The sequence below is a fragment of the Artemia sp. Qi Xiang Cuo genome, chromosome 12, assembly GCF_049724085.1.
Source record: "Artemia sp. Qi Xiang Cuo chromosome 12, ASM4972408v1, whole genome shotgun sequence".
Classification (NCBI taxonomy): domain Eukaryota; kingdom Metazoa; phylum Arthropoda; class Branchiopoda; order Anostraca; family Artemiidae; genus Artemia; species Artemia sp. Qi Xiang Cuo.
This window is the reverse complement of record NC_142805.1, coordinates 34599279-34624839: the sequence shown is the minus strand read 5'-3', so window position 1 is coordinate 34624839 and position 25561 is coordinate 34599279. Positions and strand designations below refer to the sequence as shown.

Genomic DNA, 25561 nt, shown 5'->3' with positions numbered 1-25561 from the left:
CTTGTCGTTTGGGGGATTCACCAAATACCAATTTTATATCAGAAATTTGGATCAAATCGACCTTTTAGTAAAAAGGAATGTTCAACATATCACGGTAGATATTTTGGAAGGGACAAGTGTAACTGTGGTGACAGGTTCCGAAATTAAAAAAAAATCAAATCTCTCTATCACAGTCATACCAGTACCAACCCTAACAAAGGAGTAAGGGGGCACAAATACACTCGATGACTTTATGGGAATAAGGGAAAAATTTAACTGGGGATAAACACCAGTCGAGAATAATATAAGAGGCTATAGGAAACCGCAATAAGCACTGATATCCCCAATCGCAAAATAGATTTTGGGGTGAACTAAGCATTTTTTTCGTAAAGTACCATAGACAAAGAATATGTGTCTGCGATGAAAACCACACAATTTTGCGGAAATCAATATATCGTAAAATTACAATTTTATGGACAATTGGGCTATAAAATGTGGCACAAAACTTAACTAAAAGTGTTCTAAAAATCAACTGAAAAATACAGTACTTTTCGAACACAAACACTTTTGGACGGAGAAATTTAAATAATTTAAAAAAATACAGGTTGCGAAAATAGACAACTCCACGCCCCCTTAAAAATAAAGATATAATGAAATTGACCGAAGAATGGCAATTGGCATAAAAACTTGTAAAAGTTATTGAATAAAACACGAAACGCATAAATATAGGCTTAGAAAAGACCTATTGTACTGAAAAGGCTGTAAAAGACTTGAAAAAACCCCTTAGGTTTCACCGAAGTAAATAATAAAAAAAGGTTCAAGTTGAAAATAAAGCCAGACAGAATTGAAGGAAAAGCAAATGAATGGAGTTGGTTAGACTCTGATATACGTCCATATTGAGCTTACCGAACGAGATTAGTACGAGCTTTTTGCACTAAATTAGTACAAAATAAATAGCATATTAGACTAGGGAGCCACCGCGACAATTATGTAGCTCTGGCCGAGATTAAATAGAAATCTTAGACATATGTTCCTGGTGGAGAGAGGGAAAATTTTACTGTTTCATATGGGTGTCTTTTTCGGAAGAATGACTAGCTTATCATAAACAATTAAAATATGGCACATTTATAGCCAAAAGGACCTAAGTTGAAATTGAAACTTAAGCCAAGACCACTAAAAGTTGGGAAGTTAAAGTTAAAACAACATGATCACTTTTATGTCTTAAAATAAATTACCGTATGCCATGAAGGTAAGGTATATTTCCTGCAAGTGTGGTTATAACTAATTAATTGTTGTGTGCAGGCTCATAACAATTCTTTCAGCATTAGCAGTCAGACAAAAGAACCTGGATATGTTCTATGGAGCTCCCAGAAGAAACTTGTGGTAAGCAAACCTTAGATGCAGGCACAAGTACATTGAAAATGTCATAACAGGTAAAAAGGTGAATAGCTAAGTATTGAGCTTATCAAATCTAAGCTGTAAGTGGATGAAATCTAAGCTAAGCTGTAAGAATTTCAATTACCTGAAATTCGAAAAGAATTAAAAAGCTCATAAGTTTAAATAAACAAACAAGCATAGAGTAAGCTAAAAACAGTTACAGACACAAATTGGTTCGAAATAGAACCAAAAAAAATTGTAAAACAAAGATTAAAAAAAAAGAAAAATAAATGTATATAGTCGTATGGAAAATGTATATAGTGGTAACAAATCTTATTGAGAAACAATATAGTTATAAAGGTATTTTGGAAACCTTTAATAAATATAGAATTCTTATCATATAAAATTGTAAATATATAAATTTTAATAGCAAAGTCATTTCATATAAATTATTGTCAAGCCCTTATATAGAGGCTAATACCAGTTCTCAGTTATAGTGTATAAATCTATTTGTTGGAGTTGATTTTTTTTGTAAATATTTTAATTGCAGTTAAGACTTATCAGATTAAATTCTTGACGGACTTATTTAAAAATTGTACAAAGAACAAATATTTCAGTGATTAAATAAATTGTTAGGATACATAATTATTCTTTGTTTTTAACAATTAAATTATGTATCAACATAATTTCTGTTAATATATATAGATAACCTAAACTATCCATATAAATATAGTGAATTGGTATTTTGAGTGTTTTATTCGAAAAAAAAATTTGCTTTGTGTATAGTTATATTACTATATAGTGTCTTAAAAGAGCTTTAAAACTTTAACCAAATGTATTTTTTTAATAAATAATCTAAGTTTTGCGACTTCACAATCCTTTTGTAAGTTTATTACAAAATGCTCGTGTATATACCATGTTTATACTCTTATAAGTAACTTTAAGTTGTAACTAGTGGTTTAATTTCATATCTAAGCTTTTTGACTTTTTGTCAATGTATAAATATTTTTTACTGTGAAATAATCTGTTGAATGATTAATAATTCTATATTAAGTTATGAAAAGGATGATGAAACAAATCGCCAGCAAGAAACATAATGTTTCTATTTAAGCGGCATATTATGTTTAGATTAAAAAGAGAGAACAGTAAATAAAAGCAATTAACCTCTCACTTAAAAAAAAGAATGCAGTGATATATACAAAATCGAGTGTTTCTTTTTAATATATATGTAACACTTTTTGCTTTATATGTATTCTAATGTGATTATTTATTTTAGATACAGCCTTAGTTTTTTGGAAACCAAACTTTTCGTAACATCTTTTCGGATCCATTTTTTCAATCATTTTTTGACGCATTTTTGGGAAGTAGCAAATATCAGAACCAGTTCCAGATACCAACAGCTCACGACATCAGAAATCAAACCATAACTGGTCAACAAATATTTTGGAAACCGTATGCAGTATTAAAGAACTTTGTTACCAGCTCATCATAGAGTGAAATAAAATCAGAACTTAAAACAGCCTAGAAAATATCAAAGAAAGTGCTACGTAGCCTCAATGGGTTTATATTATTGAAATATAATATGATAATGCTTTTTGTTGGAAAAATATGTGAAAGTTAAAAAACCAAAGTTGTTATGTATAATTTATGCAAGGCATTTACAACCCCGCAAGTTCACTATTAAATCAACCAAACAACCCACATAAATTAAATTATTTAATGGAAATTAAAATTAAACTCAACTAATCAAATAATTTCTAATATAACTTTAAATCTAATTTAAGCAAAAACACTAATATAATGCTTAAGCCACTTTGGGTCAAACTAAAACAGATGATGCATATAAGAATGAGGGTGAAAAGAGAATTACAGGAATTTTTCATTTAAAGAAGGAGAAAAAGGCCCACCCCAGGGAAGCGACCACAACCTATGGATAGTAAATGTGACAGGGACATACTCGTCATTACCGTGACTTCCTTGTTTCCTCATTGCCTGTCCTGTGCTCCTTAAGACTATGTCCGTAAGAATTAACCGCAGCAATACTAATCTCGTACATAATACTAATCAGTTAATGTATTTGTTTGGTACACTATACAAGGATAAGACCTTTGCTGAAGCTCTGCTATCGCCTGCTCATAATCTTTAAAATTGAGGACTAAAGGTGTTTTATGACTCGAGCACTTCTCAATTATTAATCGAACAGTGAAAATTTTGTTGACACATGTTCCATCCTTCCTAAAACCCCACTGTTTTTCTCTGAAAACTTTATTCAAATTGTCTCTAGATCTAAAAAGTATCGTCGTAATCAGTAATTTGCTTCTTACAGAAGTCAGGCTAATCCCTTTATAATTACCACACTCACTCGAATCACCTTTCTTATAGAGGCGTTTGATAAGAGTTTTCCTAAAATCGGTAGGTTCTTCCCCCTTTTCAATAACATATTCATAATCTTCAATAGCTTATTTATAATCTATACCATATTTAAGAAACTTATTTACGACTCTATCAGCTCTTGGGAGCTTATTGCTTTTTAATCCTCTTAGTACTGTCACTAACTCTTCTTCACAAAATACGTCTTCTTTCACATCCTAAGCGTCAAAAACTTTTTCATTCTTCTCTATATCTTTCTCTGTAATCACGATTTTGTATATTCTTAAAATTTTTACCCATCTTTCTTCAACTCTTTCCTTATCACTAATTGTGGCCCCGTTCTTATCTTTAATTAAATAAAAAAGTTTTTTTTAACTGATAGGAAGGAGCGACATTACAACTTAAAACGAACACAAATTAATCTGTATCTGAAAGGGGCTGTCCCCTCCTTAACACCTCGCTCTTTATGTTAAAGTATTGTTTTGTTTTAAAAAATAGTTGTGACAAAGAGTCAAACTTTAGCGTAAAGAGCGAGGCGTTGAGGAGGGGACTGTCCCTTTCATATACAAAATAATTTCTGTTCGTTTTAAGTTTTAATGTCGATCCTTACTCTTTCGCTCCTCTACAGTAGGGTTCTCTGATACACTGAATCTGATGCTGTGATTTTCATTAAGGTTCTATGATTTTCAGGGGGTATTTCCCCCTTTTTTCGAAAATGAGCCAAATTTTCTCATGTACGTAACTTTTAATTGGTAAGACTAAACTTGATGAAACTTATATTTTTGAAATCAGCATATAAATATGATTCTTTTGATGGTATCTATTTGTATCAAAATTCCGTTTGTTAGAGTTTCTTTTACTATTGAGCCGGATTGCTCCTTACTTACAGTTCATTACCACGAACTGTTTGATAACTGGACGAAGTGTACATTTACTACTCCCTCTCTATAACATGCCAGTGCAATATTTTACTATTATGCCATCTGGCTACAGTTTTCAGATCTTCGGCAATTTTATCCATGGCCTCCACTTCACAGCTCGTTATTTAATGTTGTAAGGCTCCCTCCACTTTTACGTTCCTCTTATTTTCATATGATCTATCCCTCAAACAATTCTGGTATAAGCCCCTCCTCCTCCCGATTAAACATAAGGTATTTTAACTAATATTTATGGTTGCGCTCCTAACTTTTTTCCCAAAGACACCATTCACTTCACTAACTATTCACAAACTAATTACCTAAGATTAGTCCTCCCATCTTCTGTATTGTCAAATTTATAAACTCTCGTTTAGAATTCAATTATTCCTGGAAAGTTTCTCTCAAATTCGAGTTCTAGAGTCTATCAACGTCACAGCTTTCGGGAAAGAAGTTATATTTCCTAAATTTATGCTTTAAAGTAGAGCTAGACACTACCAGATGGTGATCATACTCAGAACACCAATAACAACACTCCTATACACTCTCTTATCTTGAATTGATCCTTCCAGTCCTTGTTTAACAATTACTTAATCAATTAGGTTATATGTCTTTTCATCATGAGAAATTGTGAATGCCATGATAATTTTTGGGCCATTTTTTGACCAAACACTGTATTGCTTATCACTAGATTGTTATGCCTACAAAATTGTCGCAGTCTGTGGCTATTACTATTTTCTTTTCCTCTACTAAATTCAACGAGGCTAGGATACCATCTATCCCAATTTCTACTGATCTGGGCGTTATAATCTACTAACAGAAACTGTGGTAAAGTGGTTTTATAGGTATTAAGGTGAGGTTGTAGTTGATGCCTTTATTCTCCCTTTATAGAGGAGACAAACTATGGCCCTAAGGTAATTAAACTTTGGTAGCGTGCCTCAGGCTATGACCTGACGAATGAGGCGTACCAGCTTGATATATTCGAGGGACTAAATGTAGATTGTGGAGTGGTTGGTTATAATACAATACTTTTATTCAATTAACATACACTAGTACAGGGATTGATAATTGATATATATTCTGCTGGGACTGGTTGTCCCAGAGAAACCACCAGTATCAGAAATCTTCAATAATGTATAATATAATAGGAGGCTTAGACACTTACAATAATTCGACAACATTCCACGGTATTTCTAAATCAGCGGACCATAGGTCAGTCCAGCAAAAGATTAGTATGAGACAGCCCCTTCCCATAAAAAGTATCTCTTTTATACATTTCCTCAACCACACCTTATCGGGTTCCACTGACACACATAGCTAGGAAGTGGTAATTTCTCAATTTCCTGTTAAGCATACACGTGCCAGGATATGTTTCTTATCTTGATAAAATGTAGTATTTCTAAAATTGTGTATTTGCGTCTTAATATTTTACTAAATTCAAAATTGACTTAATTAGAAAGCGTCACCACAATACTCCCTATTTTGAGAAGAGTTGCCCTCAACTCTAAATATTTTACTTTTAAAACAACTTAATTTTGTACATAGTTTTTATACTGCCATTTTTGGGTCATTATGTGCATATACCCTGAATAGATTTCTATAGGGTCATGTTTATGGCCAAATATATGCCATTGCCTTTCTTCCAAGGATATCAATTTTTTTAATTTATCCTTGTTTCTCTTTTTTTCTTCTTTTTTTTTCTTTTTGTCTTTAAGACTGTAAAATTCTCTTTTCACCCTTATCCTTATGGGCATCTTCTGTTTTAGTTTGACCCCCAGTGGCTTAAATATTAGATTACTGTTTTTACTTACATTTGATTTAAAGACATATTAGAAACGTTTATTAATTATTTGAGTTTAAATTTAATTCCCATTTATAATTTAATTTCTCTGGGTGATCTGGCTGATTTACCGTTTATTTTCTGGGGTTAGAAATTCCGTGGATAAATTATACATAACAGTTTTGTTTTTTTAATTTTCACATATTTTTCCAACACAAAGCATTTTCAAATTCTTTCAATAATATAAAGCCATTTAGGCTGCGTAGCTTCATTTTCTAGGCCTAATTTAAGTTCTGATTTTGTCTCACTTTATGATGAAATGGTAGCAATGTTCTGTAATACTGCATAAAGTTTAAAAAACATTAGTTGACCAGTTATGTTTTGGTGTCTTATGGTATGAGCTGTTAGTATCAGGATAAAATTGAACTGGTTTTGAAATTTGCTGCTTTCCAAAAATGCGTCAAAAAATGATTGAAAAAATGGATCCAAAAGGATGTTACGAAAAACTTTATTTCCAAGAAAATAAGGCTGTATCTAAAATAAATATTCACGTTAGAATACACATAAAGCATAAACAGTTACATATATAGTAAAAAGAAACACTCAATTTTGTATATATCACTGCATTCTTTTTTTTAAAACAAAGGTTAATTACTTTTACTTACTATTCTCTCTTTTTGCTTTAAACATGATATGCCACTTAAATATAAAAAATATGTTTCTTGCTGGCGATATGTTTCATCATCCTCTTCAAATTTAATATAGAATTATTAATCACTTAATTGATTATTTCACAATAAAAAAATATTTATACGTTGAGTCGAAGTCAATAATCTATATATTACATTAAATCACAAGTTCGAACTTAAAGTTCTTTCTAAAAATAAAAACATAGTATATACAAAAGCATTGTGTAATAAAATTATATGAGCATTGTGAGGTCAGAAAACTTAGATAGAACATTCAACTACTGGTTAAAACTTAAAACATTTACAAATAATATAACACGGTATAGACTAGCATTGGAATGAATTCCAATTAGTGTTTTGTTAATTGCTTATAAAGTTTTAATGTAGAATACTTCTTGAATGATACAAAAAGCAAAATAAAAAATAAAAATACTCAACATACTAATTCTATATATTTACATTGATAAGTAAAAATGACTTCAGTTATGTTTTTACATAACTTAGTTGTTTAAACACGACCAATAATTATGTACCCTTACAATTTATTTAGTCACTGCAATATTTGCTATTTGTAAAACTTTTCAATAAGTCATTCAAGAATTTTATCTGATAAGTCTTAACTGCAATTAAGTGTTTAGAAAAATAATTCAACTCTAACAAATAGATTTATGCACTATAACGGAGAACTATGATTAGCCTCTATATAAGGGCTTGGCAATATTTCATATAACATGACTTTGCTATCAATATTTCCATATTTACAATTTGTTACCATATCAATTCCTTATTTATTACAGTTTTTCAACATACATTTACAACTATATGTATTATCTCAATAATGTTTGTTACCACTATATGTATCTTCCACATACGACTATAAGCAATTATTTTTCGCTTCTTTTTATTATCTTTGGTTTACAACTTTGGTTCTATTTCGAACCAACTTGTGTCCTTAACTGTTTTAGCTTACTCTATGTCTGTTTGTTTTTTCAAACTTATGAGCTTTTTAATTCTTTTTGAATTTCATTTACTTAAGACAGTTTTATAACGTTTTCTCCTGTAATCTCTTTTTTACCTCTTTAATGTTCCTTTTGGGACATTGCTTCATTTATAGATTAGATCTGATAAGCTCAAAATAGCTATTCGTCTTTTTACCTCATATATTCGTCTTTATATATATATATATATATATATATATATATATATATATATATATATATATATATATATATATATATATATATATATATATATATATATATATATATATATATATATATATATATATATATATATATATATAATATATATATATCCCAATTTGTTTCAGTTACTTTCGTAATGATGGTGTTTTTCCTGCGATATTTTGAGAATTAGTAACATTCAGCATGAAATAAGGATTGTTTTCAGTAAAGTGTAAATTATGTTCTGGTCTATAGAAGGCATAGGGGCGTCAACCCTACTCATCTTAGTTTCAGATCGTTTTGAGCTTGACTCGGCTATTTATTGTAGTTTCTGTTGATTTCGGGTTTCGTTTATTTACTGATGGTGATTTTTGGTAGTATTACGCTTGGGAAATTAGTTGATTTTGTTTCTGCTTATCTTTGGTTTAATGAAGCTCTTTAATTTTCTTGGAAAAACTTTTTTTATCGAAAAAAAATTTCTGCTGAAATAGTCAAACATTCTTCATTGAAAACAGGGACAAATTTATAGCTCATAAATATCTGGTGGAAAAGCAATATTTCACTGTCTATTAGGTTAGACGGGAAAAATAAACAAAAAATGAATCAATTTGAACAAAGTCAATTGAATATCCCATGTTTAAGATTCCGTAGCATGGATTTTTGAACCCCGAAGTAGAATTGTTCTAACATCAAATACGAGGCCTTAAAACCTTTGTAATAATAAGTTTGGTTTTGATAATTAGAAGCGCCACTACAGGAAACATTAATTCGTCAGGAATAGAAAGAGGTGGAACATTAACTGTTAAATTTATAGATTTAATGTCACTGAAATCCTTATGGGAGGAACTTCAGGTTCGTGTTCCTTGACTTATTGGGCTTCAGCCCTCCCTTCTCCAGATTCTACTTTCATGCTTCTTTGGTTACAAACTAATGGACCAAACTTGATTAAGTGCGTATTAGATTCTTTATTTCGAGTGCAATAAGTTTTTTTCTCAAAATGTTTCACTGAGGCAGTGCGCAGTGCCAATTGGTCGAAATTTAATCGTACTCTATTTACACAGGTCAAAAGTCCTTTTGGTGCCATGTTTTTCGGATTCCCAATGAATTCTATGCCATAAATTTGAATGTATGATTAGCTATTGCCTAGGAGCAAACGAAACCCATTGATTAAACATGCAAATTGAACCCAGAATTTTTAATATATTACACAGCTGTCTTTTTACTGTACACAAAATACAGAAAAAAATCGTCGAATATGCGCAATAAGTGCTAAATATTTTAGAAACTTCTTTTTAGTGACTTACGTGTATGTATTCTGGAACAAAGCCGTTTAAGGCCCAGCAGTGATCTGCCAACATATTTATATCCAATGTTCCTTGGTAGCGACCCTCCTTACTTCCAGAATTTCGGTGAAATATTTCATCTTATCCCGCATTAAAGTCTCCTAAATTATAGCAAAACGGTCTAAGTTACTGCATAAACATTGCATCCTTCCTAATACTCATATTACACCCAAAAGATTTGAAACTATTAAGCTTCTCGTTTACGATACATTGTTTTCAGCTATGTGTTTGCCCGGAAATTTTTCTTTTTTATGGGCCATCAAGTATTCCTGCTGTAATTTCTTCCGTACTCAACTGAGGTATTTTTTCCACAAATATGAAAATAAGAGAGGGTCTGATACAAAGGAACGCTACCCCATGAACACTTAGTTCTGTTATGTAATACACTCTCTCCTTATAACAAGAGGTTTTCTCCTCCGGATACAATACTCACTCTATATTATACACTATATCAAGGCCGTACCCAGGAATGTTTTTCGGAGGCGGTTGTACTCAATTTTATTTTGGGGGGTGGGGGGGGGGTACACAAAAAACCTAAAAAATGTATATAAAAATTGTTTATGTACATTTTTGTTACATTTTACGAGTCAGACAAACATTTCGCGGCGGGGGGGGGGGGGGGGGGGTTCAAAGCCACTAGCCCCCCTACGGCCTTGCATTATATGTTTATAAAAATAGTCTTTCTCAGTCTGGAAAGAATAGGGATATTATGTACTGAAGTACTATCCCCATGTGGAAATAACAGTCGCATCAGTAGAAAGGGGTCAGGAGGTACAGAACGAACACATCTGCTGCCATCTACAATTTAGTTTATTTATGACGGGACATAATTTATTCAAGGAGTATCGATCGAGTCTAATGGGGGTCAAGGTCAATCGATCTGTTGTTGTTGTTTGGCCACGTGTAATGACAGGAGGGGTGATTTACATAATCGATGGGGGAATTATTGATTCACGAGCGTGGGGAATTATGAAACAATATGGTCATAGAGTCCCTAGGGAGAAAGATTACGTAATCGCTCAATGACCTCTTTTTCCAAGGTCGATTTATTTGATGTTTTTCTCGGATGTCAACATCAAATTATGGATGTTTTATGGTTTTTGTGAGTGAGAATTAAAAAACAGGAATTTTCTCACTTGGAAAAACAGGAATTTTCTCACATGGAAAACCATAAACCACGTGGTCCTGTCACGAGTAGCACCTGTGAACTTGATTTACATAATCGCTAGGGGAAATTATTGATTCACGAAGGGGAGAATTAAGAAACATTAAGGCTTCTTTAATCTTAGGTCTGAGGGATAAACGTTCTTTAGGTCAGAGAGAAAAATTAATATTCTATTTTTAAATAGGGCTTCATTGATCTTTAGTGTCATGAATTATAATTGACGAAGGGGCGAATTAAGAAACATTAAGGCTTCTTTAATCTTAGGTCTGAGGGATAAACGTTCTTTAGGTCAGAGAGAAAAATTAATATTCTATTTTTAAATAGGGCTTCATTGATCTTTAGTGTCAGGAATTATAATTGACATCACTTGTTATCTTGGAATTATGCGGGAGTCTAAAGAGATAGAAATTCTATTTTTAAATACGGCTTCACTGAGCTTTAAGTCGGAGAGATAAATTGATATTCTAACGAAACCCTAATAGTTTAGCTAGGAACATTTATGAGATGAAGAGATTAACGTAGGAAAGAGTTTCCTAGAAATTTGAAATGTGAAAGCACAGAGATGCCAAAAAACAAAAGGAACACACAGAAATTACGTTTAGGGATTATTTGGGCGAAACGGTTTTAGATAGGTTATGGAATTATTTCGGCGAAACCGTTAGAGACGTTTTAAAAGATGATTTTAGGAAAGGTTTTAGAAGAGGTTTTGAGTGTGGTCGTTATAGTAAACAAGTTCTATTTGAACAGTGTTGTGAGGTCCTCTACCCAACCCCAAAGTGCCCCGATCGCCCTACCCCGATCCAAAGGGTTCCAATCCCCATACCCCAATCCAGAAGGAACCCCCCGGTCCCCAAAGGTTCCCAGGGCTCCCACCGGCCCCCAGACCCTCAAAGGCCCACCCCGGGCCCCCCAAAGGCACATCGAGCTCCCAAAAGACCACCGGGGTCCCAAAGACCTTCACCCGGTCTCCAAATGTCCCCCAGGCTCTCAACCGGCCCCCAGGACCCCCAAAGGCCCTCCACCGGCACCCAAAGGTCCCCCAGGCTCCCAAAGGGCCCCCCAACCTCCCTCTCCCTCTCCTCCCCACTCCTCACCGTCACCTCCCCCTCCCCCCAACCCCCTCCCCTCCCCTCCTCCTCCTCTCCTCCCCTCCTCCTCCCCTCCCCTCCCTCCTCCCCCTCCCCTCCCCTCCCCTCCTCCCCTCCCCTCCCCCTCCCCATCCCCCCATTTTTTTAATATTTTTTGTGCATTGAGACACAGAAGGGACACCCTCCCCCAAGGGTCCCCCAAACACCCTCCCCCGGCCCCCCAAAGAGTCCCCGCTCCATTTTTTTTAATACTTTTTTATGGCTTTATTATATATTCTGAACAAGTTCCATTCATAATGTCATTCCTAAACCCATTTTCCAACCTCAAAGAGTCCCCTCCCCAATTTGTAAATACTTTCTTGAATTTTTTAACATGGTATTTTTTAGCTTTTTACGTTCCGACCTTTCTCAAAGAGTCAAATTTAAAGTTCTATTCCAAATATTTTCCCGGAACAAGAAAAGTCCCAAGACATAAAAAATTTAAAGTTCACTTCTAAATTTTTCCGTAGAAGATAGGAAAAGTTATACTACGATTGTGATTATTTTCTATGAAGATAAAAAATTTCACTTTAATTCTAAATTTTCTTAAATTCAGTTCTGACCATTCTCAAAGAGATGAAAAAATTTAAAGTTCTGTTCCAAATATTTCCCCGGAAGAAGAAAAGTTGAACTTCAATTCCGAATTTTCTCAATGAAAATGAAATAAGTTATTGATCAATTCTATTTTCCCAAAATAATATAAAATTTTCCACTTCAATTCAGATTTTTCTCAAAGAGATGAAAAAATTTAAAATATTGTTAAAAATTTTTATTAGAAGATATAAAATATCAAGTTCTAATCTTAATTTTACAAAAGAACACAATTCAATTCTAATTTCTCCAGAGAAAATAAAAAGTTTCCACTTCAGTTTTAAGTTTACCAAGACATTAAAAATTTAAAGTTCAGTTCTAAATTTTTCCTTAGAAGATAAGAATAGTTATACTTTGATTGTGATTATTTTCTATGAAGATAAAAAGTTTCACTTTAATTCTAAATTTTCTTAAATTCAGTTCCCAACTTTCTCAAAGAGATGAAAAAATTTAAAGTTCTGTACAATATATTTTCTCGGAAGAAGAAAAGTTCAACTTCAATTCTGAATTTTCTCATTGAAAATGAAATATGTTATTGATCAATTCTATTTCTCCAAAATAATATAAAAATTTTCCACTTCAGTTCAGATTTTTCTCAAAGAGATGAAAAATTTAAAATACTATACCAAATTTTTCATAGAAGATAGAAAAGTTCAAGTTCTCTTCTGAATTTTACCAACAAACACAATTCAATTCTAATTTCTCCAGAGAAAATGAAAAGCTTCCACTTCAGTTTTAAGTTCACCAAGACATAAAAAATTTAAAGTTCTATTCTAAATTTTTCTGTAGAAGATAGGAAAAGTTATACTATGATAGTGATTATTTTCCATGAAGATAAAAAGTTTCACTTTAATTCTGAATTTTCTTAAATTCAGTTCCGACTTTTCACATAGAGATGAAAAAAATTTAAAGTTCTGTTCCAAATTTTTCATAGAATATTGGAAAAGTTATACTTTGATCGTGAATATTAAAGTTCTCTTCTGAATTTTATCAAAGAACACAATTCAATTCTAATTTCTCCAGAGAAAATAAAAAGCTGCCACTTCAGTTTTAAGTTCGCCATGACATAAAAAATTTAAAGTTCAGTTCTAAATTTCTACATAGAAGATAGGAAAAGTTATACTATGATTGTGATTATTTTATATGAAGAATAAAAAGTTTCACTTTAATTTTAAATTTTCTCAAAGAAGTGAAGAAAAGTTCAACTTCGATTCTGAAATTTCTCAATGAAAATGAAATAAGTTATTGATCATTTCTATTTTCCCAAAATAATATAAAAATTTTCCACTTCAGTTTAGATTTTTCTCACAGATGAAAAAATTTAAAATACTGTTCCAAATTTTTCTTAGAAGATAGAAAAGTTCTTGTTCTCTTCTGAATTTTATCAAAGAACATAATTCATTTCTAATTTCTCCAGAGAAAATAAAAAGTTTCCATATCACTTTTAAGTTTACCAAGACATAAAAATTTTAAGTTCAATTCTGAATTTTTCCATAGAAGATAGGACAATTTATACTATGATTGTGATTATTTTCCATGAAGATAAAAAGTTTCACTTTAATTCTAAATTTTCTTAAATTCAATTCCGCCCTTTCTCAAAGAGATGAAAAAAATTAAAGTTCTGTTCCAAATATTCTCCCGGAAGAAGAAAAGTTCAACTTCGATTCTGAATTTTCTCAATGAAAATGAAAAAGTTATTGATCAAATCTTTTTTCCCAAAAATAATATAAAAATTTCCACTTCAGTTCAGATTTTTTTCTCAAAGAGATGAAGAAATTTAAAGTTCTGTTCCAAATTTTTCATAGAAGATAGGAAAAGCTATACTTTGATCGTGAATATTCGAGTTCTATTCTGAATTTTACCAAAGAACACAATTCAATTCTAATTTCCCCAATAAAAAATTTAAAGTTCAATTCTAAATTTTTCGGTAGAAGATAGAAAAAGTAATACCATACGTGTGAATATTTTCCCGGAAGATAAAAAGTTCTAGTTCTATTTAAAATTTTCTCAATGAAGTGAAGAAGAATTCAAGTTCTCTTCTGAATTTTACCAAAGAACACAATTAATTTATAATTTCACCAGGGAAAATAAAAATATTTCACTTCAGTTCCTTATTTCACAAAGACATAAAGAAATTTAAAGTTCAATTCTAAATTTTTCGGTGGAAGATAGAAAAAGTAATACCATACTTATGAATATTTTCATGTAAGATAAAAAGTTCTAGTTCAATTTAAAATTTTCTCAACGAAGTGAAGGAAAGTTCAAGTTCTCTTCTGAATTTTCTCAATGAAAAAGAAATTAGTCATTGATCATTTCTATTTTTCCAAATAATATAAAAATTTTTCACTTTAGTTCAGATCTGAATTGAAGAGATGAAAAGTTTAAAATACTGTTCCAAATTTTTCACTGAAGATAAAAAAGTTCAATCTGGCTCGAAGAGATGAAAAATTTAAAATACTATTCCAAATTTTTCACTGAAGATAAAAAAGTTCAAGTTCTCTTCGGAATTTTACCAAAGAACACAATTCAATTCTAATTTCTCCAGAGAAAATAAAAATCTTCCACTTCATTTCTTTATTTCACAAAGACAAAGAAATTTAAAGTTCATTTCTATATTTTTAGGTGTAAGATATAAAAAGTAATACCATACTTGTGAATATTTTCACGGAAGATAAAAAGTTCTAGTTCAATTTAAAATTTTCTCAACGAAGTGAAGAAAAGTTCAAGTTCTCTTCTGAATTTTACCAAAGAACACACTTCAATTCTAATTTATCCAGAGAAAAAAAAAATCTTCCAATTCATTTATTTATTTAAAAAATAAATATATAAATGTAAATTAATTTTCTAATTTTTCGGTGGAAGATAGAAAAAGTAATACCATACTTGTGAATATTTTCACTGAAGATAAAAAGTTCTAGTTCAATTTAAAATTTTCTCAACGATTTCAAGTAAAGTTCAATTTCTCTTCTGAACTTTACCAAAGAACACACTTCAATTCTAATTTCTCCAGAGAAAACAAAAATCTTCCACTTCAGTTCTTTATTTCACAAAGACATAAAGAAATTTAAAGTTCAATTCTAAATTTTTCGGTGGAAGATAGAAAAAGTAATACCAGACTTGTGAATGTTTTCACGGAATATAAAAAGTTCTAGTTCAATTTAAAATTTTCTCAACGATGTCAAGGAAAGTTCAAGTTCTCTTCTGAACTTTACCAAAGAACACACTAAAATTCTAATTTCTCCAGAGAAAACAAAAAGCTGCCACTTCAGTTATTTATTTCACAAAGACATAAAGAAATTTAAAGTTCAATTCTAAATTTTTCGGTGGGAGATAGAAAAATTAATACCATACTTGTGAGACTAAAAATGAAGATATTTATGCAGAGTTTCAACTAGCTATGGCTAAGTTTGCTTGTTTTCTCTGGAGAAATTAGAATTGAAGTGTGTTCTTTGGTAAAGTTCAGAAGCGAACTTGAACTTTTCTTCTCTTCGTTGAGAAAATTTTAAATTGAACTAGAACTTTTTATCTTACGTGAAAATATACACAAGTATGGTATTACTTTTTCTATCTCCCACCGAAAAATTTAGAAAAAAACTTTAAATTTCTTTGTCTTTGTGAAATACAGAAATGAAGTGGAAGATTTTTATTTTCTCTTGAGAAATTATAATTGAATTGTGTTCTTTGGTAAAATTCCGAAGAGAACTTGAACTTTTTTATCTTCAGTGAAAAATTTGGAACAGTATTTTAAATTTTTCATCTCTTTTTTAACTTTTTGAACTTTTTTATCTTCAGTGAAAAATTTGGAACATTATTTTAAATTTTTCATCTCTTCGAGTCAGATCTGAACTAAAGTGAAAAATTTTTATATTATTTGGAAAAATAGAAATGATCAATGACTAATTTTTTTTTCATTGAGAAAATTCAGAAGAGAACTTGAACTTTCCTTCACTTCGTTGAGAAAATTTTAAATTGAACTAGAACTTTTTATCTTCCATGAAAATATTCACAAGCATGGTATTACTTTTTCTATCTTCCACCGAAAAATTTAGAATTGAACTTTAAATTTCTTTATGTCTTTGTGAAATAAGGAACTGAAGTGAAATATTTTTATTTTCTCTGGTGAAATTAGAAATGAATTGTGTTCTTTGGTAAAATTCAGAAGAGAACTTGAATTCTTCTTCACTTCATTGAGAAAATTTTAAATTGAAATAGAACTTTTTATCTTCCGGGACAATATTCACACGTATGGTATTACTTTTTCTATCTTCCATCGAAAAATTTAGAATTGAACTTTAAATTTTTTATTGGGGAAATTAGAATTGAATTGTGTTCTTTGGTAGAATTCAGAATAGAACTCGAATATTCACGATCAAAGTATAACTTTTCCTATCTTCTATGAAAAATTTAGAACAGAACTTTAAATTTCTTCATCTCTTTGAGAAAAAATCTGAAATGAAGTGGAAATTTTTATATTATTTTTGGGAAAAAAGATTTGATCAATAACTTTTTCATTTTCATTGAGAAAATTCAGAATCGAAGTTGAACTTTTCTTCTTCCGGGAAAATATTTGGAACAGAACTTTAAATTTTTTCATCTCTTTGAGAAAGGTCTGAATTGAATTTAAGAAAATTTAGAATTAAAGTTAAACTTTTTATCTTCATGGAAAATAATCACAATCATAGTATAAATTTTCCTATCTTCTATGGAAAAATTTAGAATTGAACTTTAAATTTTTATGTCTTGGTAAACTTAAAAGTGATATGGAAACTTTTTATTTTCTCTGGAGAAATTAGAAATGAATTATGTTCTTTGATAAAATTCAGAAGAGAACAAGAACTTTTCTATCTTCTAATAAAAATTTGGAACAGTATTTTAAATTTTTTCATCTGAGAAAAATCTGAACTGAAGTGGAAAATTTTTATATTATTTTGGGAAAATAGAAATGATCAATAACTTATTTCATTTTCATTGAGAAAATTCAGAATCGAAGTTGAACTTTTCTTCACTTCTTTGAGAAAATTTAAAATTGAAGTGAAACTTTTTATTCTTCATATAAAATAATCACAATCATAGTATAACTTTTCCTATCTTCTATGTAGAAATTTAGAACTGAACTTTAAATTTTTTATGTCATGGCGAACTTAAAACTGAAGTGGCAGCTTTTTATTTTCTCTGGAGAAATTAGAATTTAATTGTGTTCTTTGATAAAATTCAGAAGAGAAATTGAATATTCACGATCAACGTATAACTTTTCCAATATTCTATTAAAAATTTGTAACATAACTTTAAATTTTTTTCATATCTATGTGAAAAGTCGGAACTGAATTTAAGAAAATTTAGAATTAAAGTGAAACTTTTTATCTTCATGGAAAATAATCACTATCATAGTATAACTTTTCCTATCTTCTACATAAAAATTTAGAACAGAACTTTAAATTTTTTATGTCTTGGTGAACTTAAAACTGAAGTGGAAGCTTTTCATTTTCTCTGGAGAAATTAGAATTGAATTGTGTTTGTTGGTAAAATTCAGAATAGAACTTGAAATTTTCTATCTTCTATGAAAAATTTGGTATAGTATTTTAAATTTTTCATCTCTTTGAGAAAAATCTGAACTGAAGTGGAAAATTTTTATATTATTTTGGAGAAATAGAATTGATCAATAACTTATTTCATTTTCAATGAGAAAGTTCAGAATCGAAGTTGAACTTTTCTTCTTCCGAGAAAATATATTGAACAGGAATTTAAATTTTTTCATCTCTTTGAGAAAGGACGGAACTGAATTTAAGAAAATTTAGAATTAAAGTGAAACTTTTTATCTTCATAGAAGATAATCACAATCAATGTATAACTTTTCCTATCTTCTAAGGAAAAATTTACAACTGAACTTTAAATTTTTTATGTCTTGGTAAACTTAAAACTGAAGTTGAAGCTTTTTATTTTCTCTGGAGAAATTAGAATTGAATTGTGTTCTTTGGTAAAATTCAGATTAGAACTTGATCTTTTCTATCTTCTAAGAAAAATTTGGAACAACATTTTAAATGGTTTTATCTCTGAGAAAAATCTGAATTAAAGTGGAAAATTTTATTTTAGTTTGGTAAAATAGAATTGATCCATAACTTGTTTCATTTTAATTGAGAAAATTTAGAATTGAAGTTCAACTTTTCTCCTTCCGGGTAAATATTTGGAACAGAACTTTAAATTTTTTCATCTCTTTGAGAATGGTCAGAACTGAATTTAAGAAAATTTAGAATTAAAGTGAAATTTTTTATCTTCATAGAAAATAATCAAAATCGTAGTATCACTTTTCCTATCTTCTACGGAAAAATTTAGAAGTGAACTTTAAATTTTTTATGTCTAGGGACTTTTCTTGTTCCGGGAAAATATTTGGAATAGAACTGTAAATTTGACTCTTTGAGAAAGGTCGGAACGTAAAAAGTTAAAAAATACCATGTTAAAAAATTCAAGAAAGTATTTACAAATTGGGGAGGGGACTCTTTGAGGTTGGAAATTGGGTTTCGGAATGACATTATGAATGGAACTTGTTCAGAATATATAATAAAGCCATAAAAAAGTATTAAAAAAAAGGGCGAGGGGCCTCTTTGGGGGGCCCGGGGAGGGTGTTTGGGGGACCCTTGGGGGAGGGTGTCCCTTCTGTGTCTCAATGCACAAAAAATATTAAAAAAATGGGGGGGATGGGGAGGGGGAGGGGAGGGGAGGAGGGGATGGGGAGGGGAGGAGGAGGGGAGGAGAGGAGAGGAGGAGGAAGGGAGGGGAGGGGGTTGGGGGGGGAGGGAGGTTAGGGGGAGGGGGAGGTGACGGTGAGGAGTGGGGAGGAGAGGGAGAGGGAGGGTGGGGGGCCCTTTGGGAGCCTGGGGGACCTTTGGGTGCCGGTGGAGGGCCTTTGGGGGTCCTGGGGGCCGGTTGAGAGCCTGGGGGACATTTGGAGACCGGGTGAAGGTCTTTGGGACCCCGGTGGTCTTTTGGGAGCTCGATGTGCCTTTGGGGGGCCTGGGGTGGGCCTTTGAGGGTCTGGGGGGCCGGTGGGAGCCCTGGGAACCTTTGGGGACCGGGGGGTTCCTTCTGGATTGGGGTATGGGGATTGGAACCCTTTGGATCGGGGTAGGGCGGTCGGGGCCCTTTGGGGTTGGGTAGAGGACCTCACAACACTGTTCAAATAGAACTTGTTTACTATAACGACCACACTCAAAACCTCTTCTAAAACCTTTCTTAAAATCATCTTTTAAAACGTCTCTAACGGTTTCGCCGAAATAATTCCATAACCTATCTAAAACCGTTTCGCCCAAATAATCCCTAAAAGTAATTTCTATGTGTTCCTTTTGTTTTTTGGCATCTCTGTGCTTTCACATTTCAAATTTCTAGGAAACCCTTTCCTACATTAATCTCTTCATCTCATAAATGTTCCTAGCTAAACTATTAGGGTTTCGTTAGAATATCAATTTATCTCTCCGACTTAAAGCTCAGTGAAGCCGTATTTAAAAATAGAATTTCTATCTCTTTAGACTCCCGCATAATTCCAAGATAACAAGTGATGTCAATTATAATTCCTGACACTAAAGATCAATGAAGCCGTATTTAAAAATAGTATATTAATTTTTCTCTCTGACATAAAGAACGTTTATCCCTCAGACCTAAGATTAAAGAAGCCTTAATGTTTCTTAATTCTCCCCTTCGTCAATTATAATTCCTGACACTAAAGATCAATGAAGCCCTATTTAAAAATAGAATATTAATTTTTCTCTCTGACCTAAAGAAAGTTTATCCCTCAGACCTAAGATTAAAGAAGCCTTAATGTTTCTTAATTCTCCCCTTCGTGAATCAATAATTTCCCCTAGCGATTATGTAAATCAAGTTCACAGGTGCTACTCGTGACAGGACCACGTGGTTTATGGTTTTCCATGTGAGAAAATTCCTGTTTTTCCAAGTGAGAAAATTCCTGTTTTTTAATTCTCACTGACAAAAACCATAAAACATCCATAATTTGATGTTGACATCCGAGAAAAACATCAAATAAATCGACCTTGGAAAAAGAGGTCATTGAGCGATTACGTAATCTTTCTCTCTAGGGACTCTATGACCATATTGTTTCATAATTCCCCACGCTCGTGAATCAATAATTCCCATTCAGTAGATTTAACCGAGCAGGGATATTTCTGCCATCTTCCCCTTTACCCAAGGCCGTACCCAGGATTTTTTTTTTTTTGGGGGGGGGGTTACACACAAGAAAAAACTTCAAAAACGCATAACAATTTTTTTTATATCCGTGTCTATAACGTTTTTACGAGTCAGACAAACATTTCGGAGGGGAGATGATACCTCGTTGAGGCCGCGGAAGCTAGAAGATATATTTAGGAACACCCACTTTTGAATAAAATATACCTGAACTGCTCTTTATAACATGAAACAACAATGGTATTATAATTAGTAATCATTCTGAATGAGTAAAGCTTCCATTTTCATCTTGTCTTATAAAAACAAACTATTTGAGGAATTTTAGCCATTTGTTACGAACCACGTCAGCAGCATATTATTGTAGCCTAACAATTTTTTCCCAACTTTATTACAGCTACTTTTACGCTACAGCCTGCATTGAAGGATGGCATAGTCAAAGACAACCATATATCAAAAGAATCTGATAAGCATGATTAGCAGCTGACATTTTTTCTCAAAAATATTTTGTAAATATAAGCTCAATGGTAAATGAAAGAACTATTTTGAACAAGTATGACACACAGATTCAGGTATTCAGAGCCAACTCTAAGATGGCCTTTCTTCTTCTAAAATAAAAAATAGGTGTAAGAATTCAGCTAGTACAGCCGAAACTCTAGATACCACTTGTTAAACTTACGTTAAACTACCAAGGCAGACCTCTTCCTAAATTCAATAGTTTCCTTCCACAGCTTTAGAATCTATTTACAGATAACGGTTTGGTAGAATTATCATTCATCTCTGTTTAACATGCTTCAATTTTTTGGCTAAATTTGCAACAATCAATTTAGCTTTTCCTTACAGTGTGTTCCAGTATCTGGTCTTGGATTTCGACGAGGCTCGTATAGATGTGATTGCAAAGAAGGATTTTACTTCCCGGACGTCAAAAGTCCTTTAAAATACTTCAACGGGAATAGCATTGAGGAAGAATATGAAAAGAAGCTTATGGTAAGTTTATCTTAGAATTTGAAATTGGATTGCTCATTAGGTAGCCTGAATATGTCCTTGGGCTGCAGAAAGATACAATTCACAGGAGAGATAGCCTGCAAAGGATAAGATGACAAGAAGAAAGCTTTAGGGCTGAATGAAAAAATGACCTTAAATATTGGTATCTTGATGAACAAGAGATGAAGCTTGAAAAATTATGACTCAAAAGAAATCTATTTCTTAAGGGTTTGCTTTTTTCTTTGCCGCGAAATCATGTAATAAGAGATTGTGATAGTGAAGACTGTTTTCTGAAAGTTTTTTTTTATTTCCATGGGCTAAAAGGTTGGTTTGAAAAAATTTGGAAAATGAAATGACTAAAGAGGTAAACACAAAAAGCTCCTCTCTTAATGTTTTTATTTTTTAGGCTAAACGAAGTGATTAGAGTTTCGGGATTTATCTGCATTATTACTAGTTCATTTAAAAATGATTGTTTCCATTATTATCTGGGGTGGGTATATTCTAAATCCTATGTGCAATGCGTTTTGCTTTCATCATTGTTCATGAGATGGTGCTACTACTATATTTTTACCAATGTGCATTTGTCACCATTCGCGCTAAGTTGCAATTTTCCTGTGGTATTAGTTGACCGAATATGAAAGGGATCACTAGGAAAATATTCCCTCTAAGAGTAGGGTAGATTGTACTAACTTTATATCTTCTCAAAGAGAGGTCACAATTCTTTACGTCCTCTTCAACCTGGCAATGCACATTTTCAAAGACACCACATTTTCTTAATTTATTTAAGTTCTTGACAGCTCTCATTTCGGATCCTAGAAAAAGACCTGAGTGTATGAAACGGATGACTCCACCAACTATTTTTTTTTTTGGTAAAATGATCTTAAATTGACATGTCTGTTTTCTCTTGTCTAAATCCTCGATTGCATACAATAAGCCATTCACGGGAACCGAATGGAGATCTGGTAACCTATTACAGAAAAGGATTCTTTCATTTCCCAAATTCAAGAGTTCTGGTTCTGAGCTTTACCCGAAATGTCAAATCTTGGAAATTTTTCAATATCCAGTGGCTCACTCCTCTCGGTGTCTGGGTCCATGGGTGTTTCTGACCCGTACCAATGCTCTATACCAGCAATTCCTTCCCGAGTACTGGTCTGTCAAGTTCCACCACCAGAACTTGTCTTTCCTGCGGCTCACCCCTCTTGGCGTCTGGATCTGCGGGTGTTTCGGACCCAGCAAAATTCTCCATGCCAGCGTTTCCTTCCCGGATGCTGGTCTTTGCAAGTTCCACCACCAAAACTTGTCTTCCGCAGGACCAAGTTTCACTCTTCCCCTCCCCCCGCAACTGTCCTGCCTTCGGTTCCTCATGCGATTAGATTGACTCGTATCATCCTGGCCTTACCCAGGTGCCATGAATAGATTTGGCGGTCAAGCATCTATCCCTACCGGGCCTGTTCCCTCTCATAGAAGTAAGATGACCTTCTGCAGTGTTGGTACTGAGTTCACTCCTATCCGATGTTTGTTAGTCCCGGGAATTCTTGAAGTAAATTAAATTGACTCATATCTCTCAAGGGGCCTAGTCAACCCAGCCTGGCTGTTTTCCATACCTCCCCCGAGCCTTTCACCTTTTCCATAAGCACTTTGGGGAGCATTTAAGCTTAAGGGGGTAGTCTCTGGTTTTATTGTTTTCTTTACTTCTTCTCCAATCTCTCGACCCTCGGTTTGGAATTTTTCTATTTCCTCTTTACTTATAAAAAAAAAACTAAACGGAACCCTATTCCCTAATAGTGCTAATTACTCCACTTTCAGCTAGTCAAGATTATTAGACCTATTTTGCTGAGCAATAGGGTTAAAGTCTGCTCTCAAAATACCTAGTGTACTAGCACTAAAAAAAACCTTCAGCTACAGACGATGCTCTAAAAAAATTCTTGACTAGTAAACACTTTACCGCTGGACAAACTGAACACACATCTTTTTGGAAGGAAAAAGGAACTATATTTAACCATATTTGTAAGCTTATTAATCCTCCCCGACTTAAACGAAAGTTGTAACAAACTTGAGCACCGCTGTCACCAGTTGTAAGATTGCCTTCTTTGTAGGGTTAGAAAACAATTCTGGTTGTTACTTTAAACAGACTCTGGGGAAACTTCTCCCTCTAAACGCCCCGTCTAAACGTATTGAATTATATTTATAAACTTCTTTACCCAGAGTTCACAAAGAAACAATCAAAAGTCCAAATTTTCAAATCAGGTAAATTCTACTAATTAGGTTAGAAATAGAAGCACTGTTACGAGTTTTATTTTATTAGTTAAAATATTTCAAATCGTATGCGAGAAAGTAAATTTAAGGCTTCTAGGGTGAGCCAAAACTCATTATAACCACACTTGATTAGACACAAGTTTATCGGTTTAACTCAAAACAAACTATTTTTTAATTATTTTTATAACAAGAATTAGAGTTCTTTCGACCTCATATAAATCGTAACTTTACCAGGGAAAATCCTTGATTGCCTTTCCCTAGACTGGAAAGATCTTAAACTCTTTGCCTGACTAATTATACTCCACACTCCCTAGCCACTCCTTATAATATCAAGATCGCTTAGCTGTATTGACGTCCGAGAAAGGATTAGGGAGGTAAAAGAACAGGTAAAAGGGGATAGAACTCTCCTCAGGATTCAGACTGCCGTATAGCGTTAGAGAATCCACATAGGAATTGAGCAAAACTAGAGTCCAGGAAATTCCAGTTTCTGTATGTGACCTATGTTATAAACACTGTGCATAAGCTCCACGAAACACTACCTGGGGAAAGGCATACACCTTTAAAGGTTTCACTCCTTGTTGTGGGTTATTCCACCTGAAGCCCCTGGTTATTCTAATCTTATTCCACTAATTTTATGCTTCTGGGAAGGGAATGACTTGAGTTATTAAATTTAATTAATCTTAGGTTATTTTATCCTCCAATAATGTTTATTTTTAGACAGACCTAGCCATAACTAAGAAGACGTACAACGAAGAAATCTTAAGACCCGTAACCGAATAAAGATATATCTAAGAAGGATATTAGGCTGTTTAAAAGGTAACCACAGCCTCCTGCTGTGGTCTGAATATACTTTAATGCAATGCCTTAATTAAAGGAACTAAGTCCTGGTAACTATACCACTCCAGCAATGCAACCCCGAAGTAACAATCTAACAAGAATCTTGAATTATTTACTTTTGTGATCACTACCTTCTGCTTTGATCATAATATCTCTTAATCAATCATAATAAATCCAAAAACTATCTTAAACTATCCGACCGAATCAACGCTCTAATAAACCAAATGGGTAAGTTCACAAAAGGGAAAATACAGCTCTGACTAAAGTTAGGGCTAAAAAAGGGGAACTTTGGGGATTTAATTGACAACTTAATTCAACACAAAAATAGGATGTTTTGGTTTGAACAAAGTGACAAAAGGTTTTATGTTTTTATTTTAACTTTAAAATTAAAAGGTTACATACCAAAGTTTCTTTCTAGTCTTCTCTCCTCGCAAGACAGCCTTGATTTTTCTCTTATTCTTACATTTTGTTCAGTTTGGTACTTAAATTTTGATTCGCTTAGCGACTTTTCTGTTCCGTCCTTTTAGCCGATCCCGAACTTTCTGCTAAAAGGTAGTTTTTCCAGTATTTTGGGCCTTGATTCTAAAAGCTTGAAATGTCGAATAACTTTACTATGTTCAACTTTGTTTTACACAAAACTAGTCTGTATTGTGTCTTCAACTATTTACTATGGGTTCATAATGTTTTTCAATACTTAAAACAAGGAAATGCCACTTCAAAATTTACCACTAGGTAATTTGTGATGGCCAATATACAAAGCGAAGGTATTTTCAAATTT

The 25561-nt window shown here is 32.6% G+C and overlaps 1 protein-coding gene across 2 annotated transcripts in view; it reads left to right on the top strand.

Moving 5' to 3' along the window:
• The window catches only part of LOC148946053 (uncharacterized), a 349628-nt gene that overhangs the window by 167949 nt on the left and 156118 nt on the right, over positions 1 to 25561 (top strand). For both annotated transcript variants that reach the window (XM_089097871.1, XM_089097872.1), the window contains exon 5: positions 21550 to 21693. In XM_089097871.1, coding sequence (XP_088953997.1) covers positions 21550 to 21693 — 144 coding nt within the window. The remainder of the gene's footprint in view (positions 1 to 21549; positions 21694 to 25561) is intronic.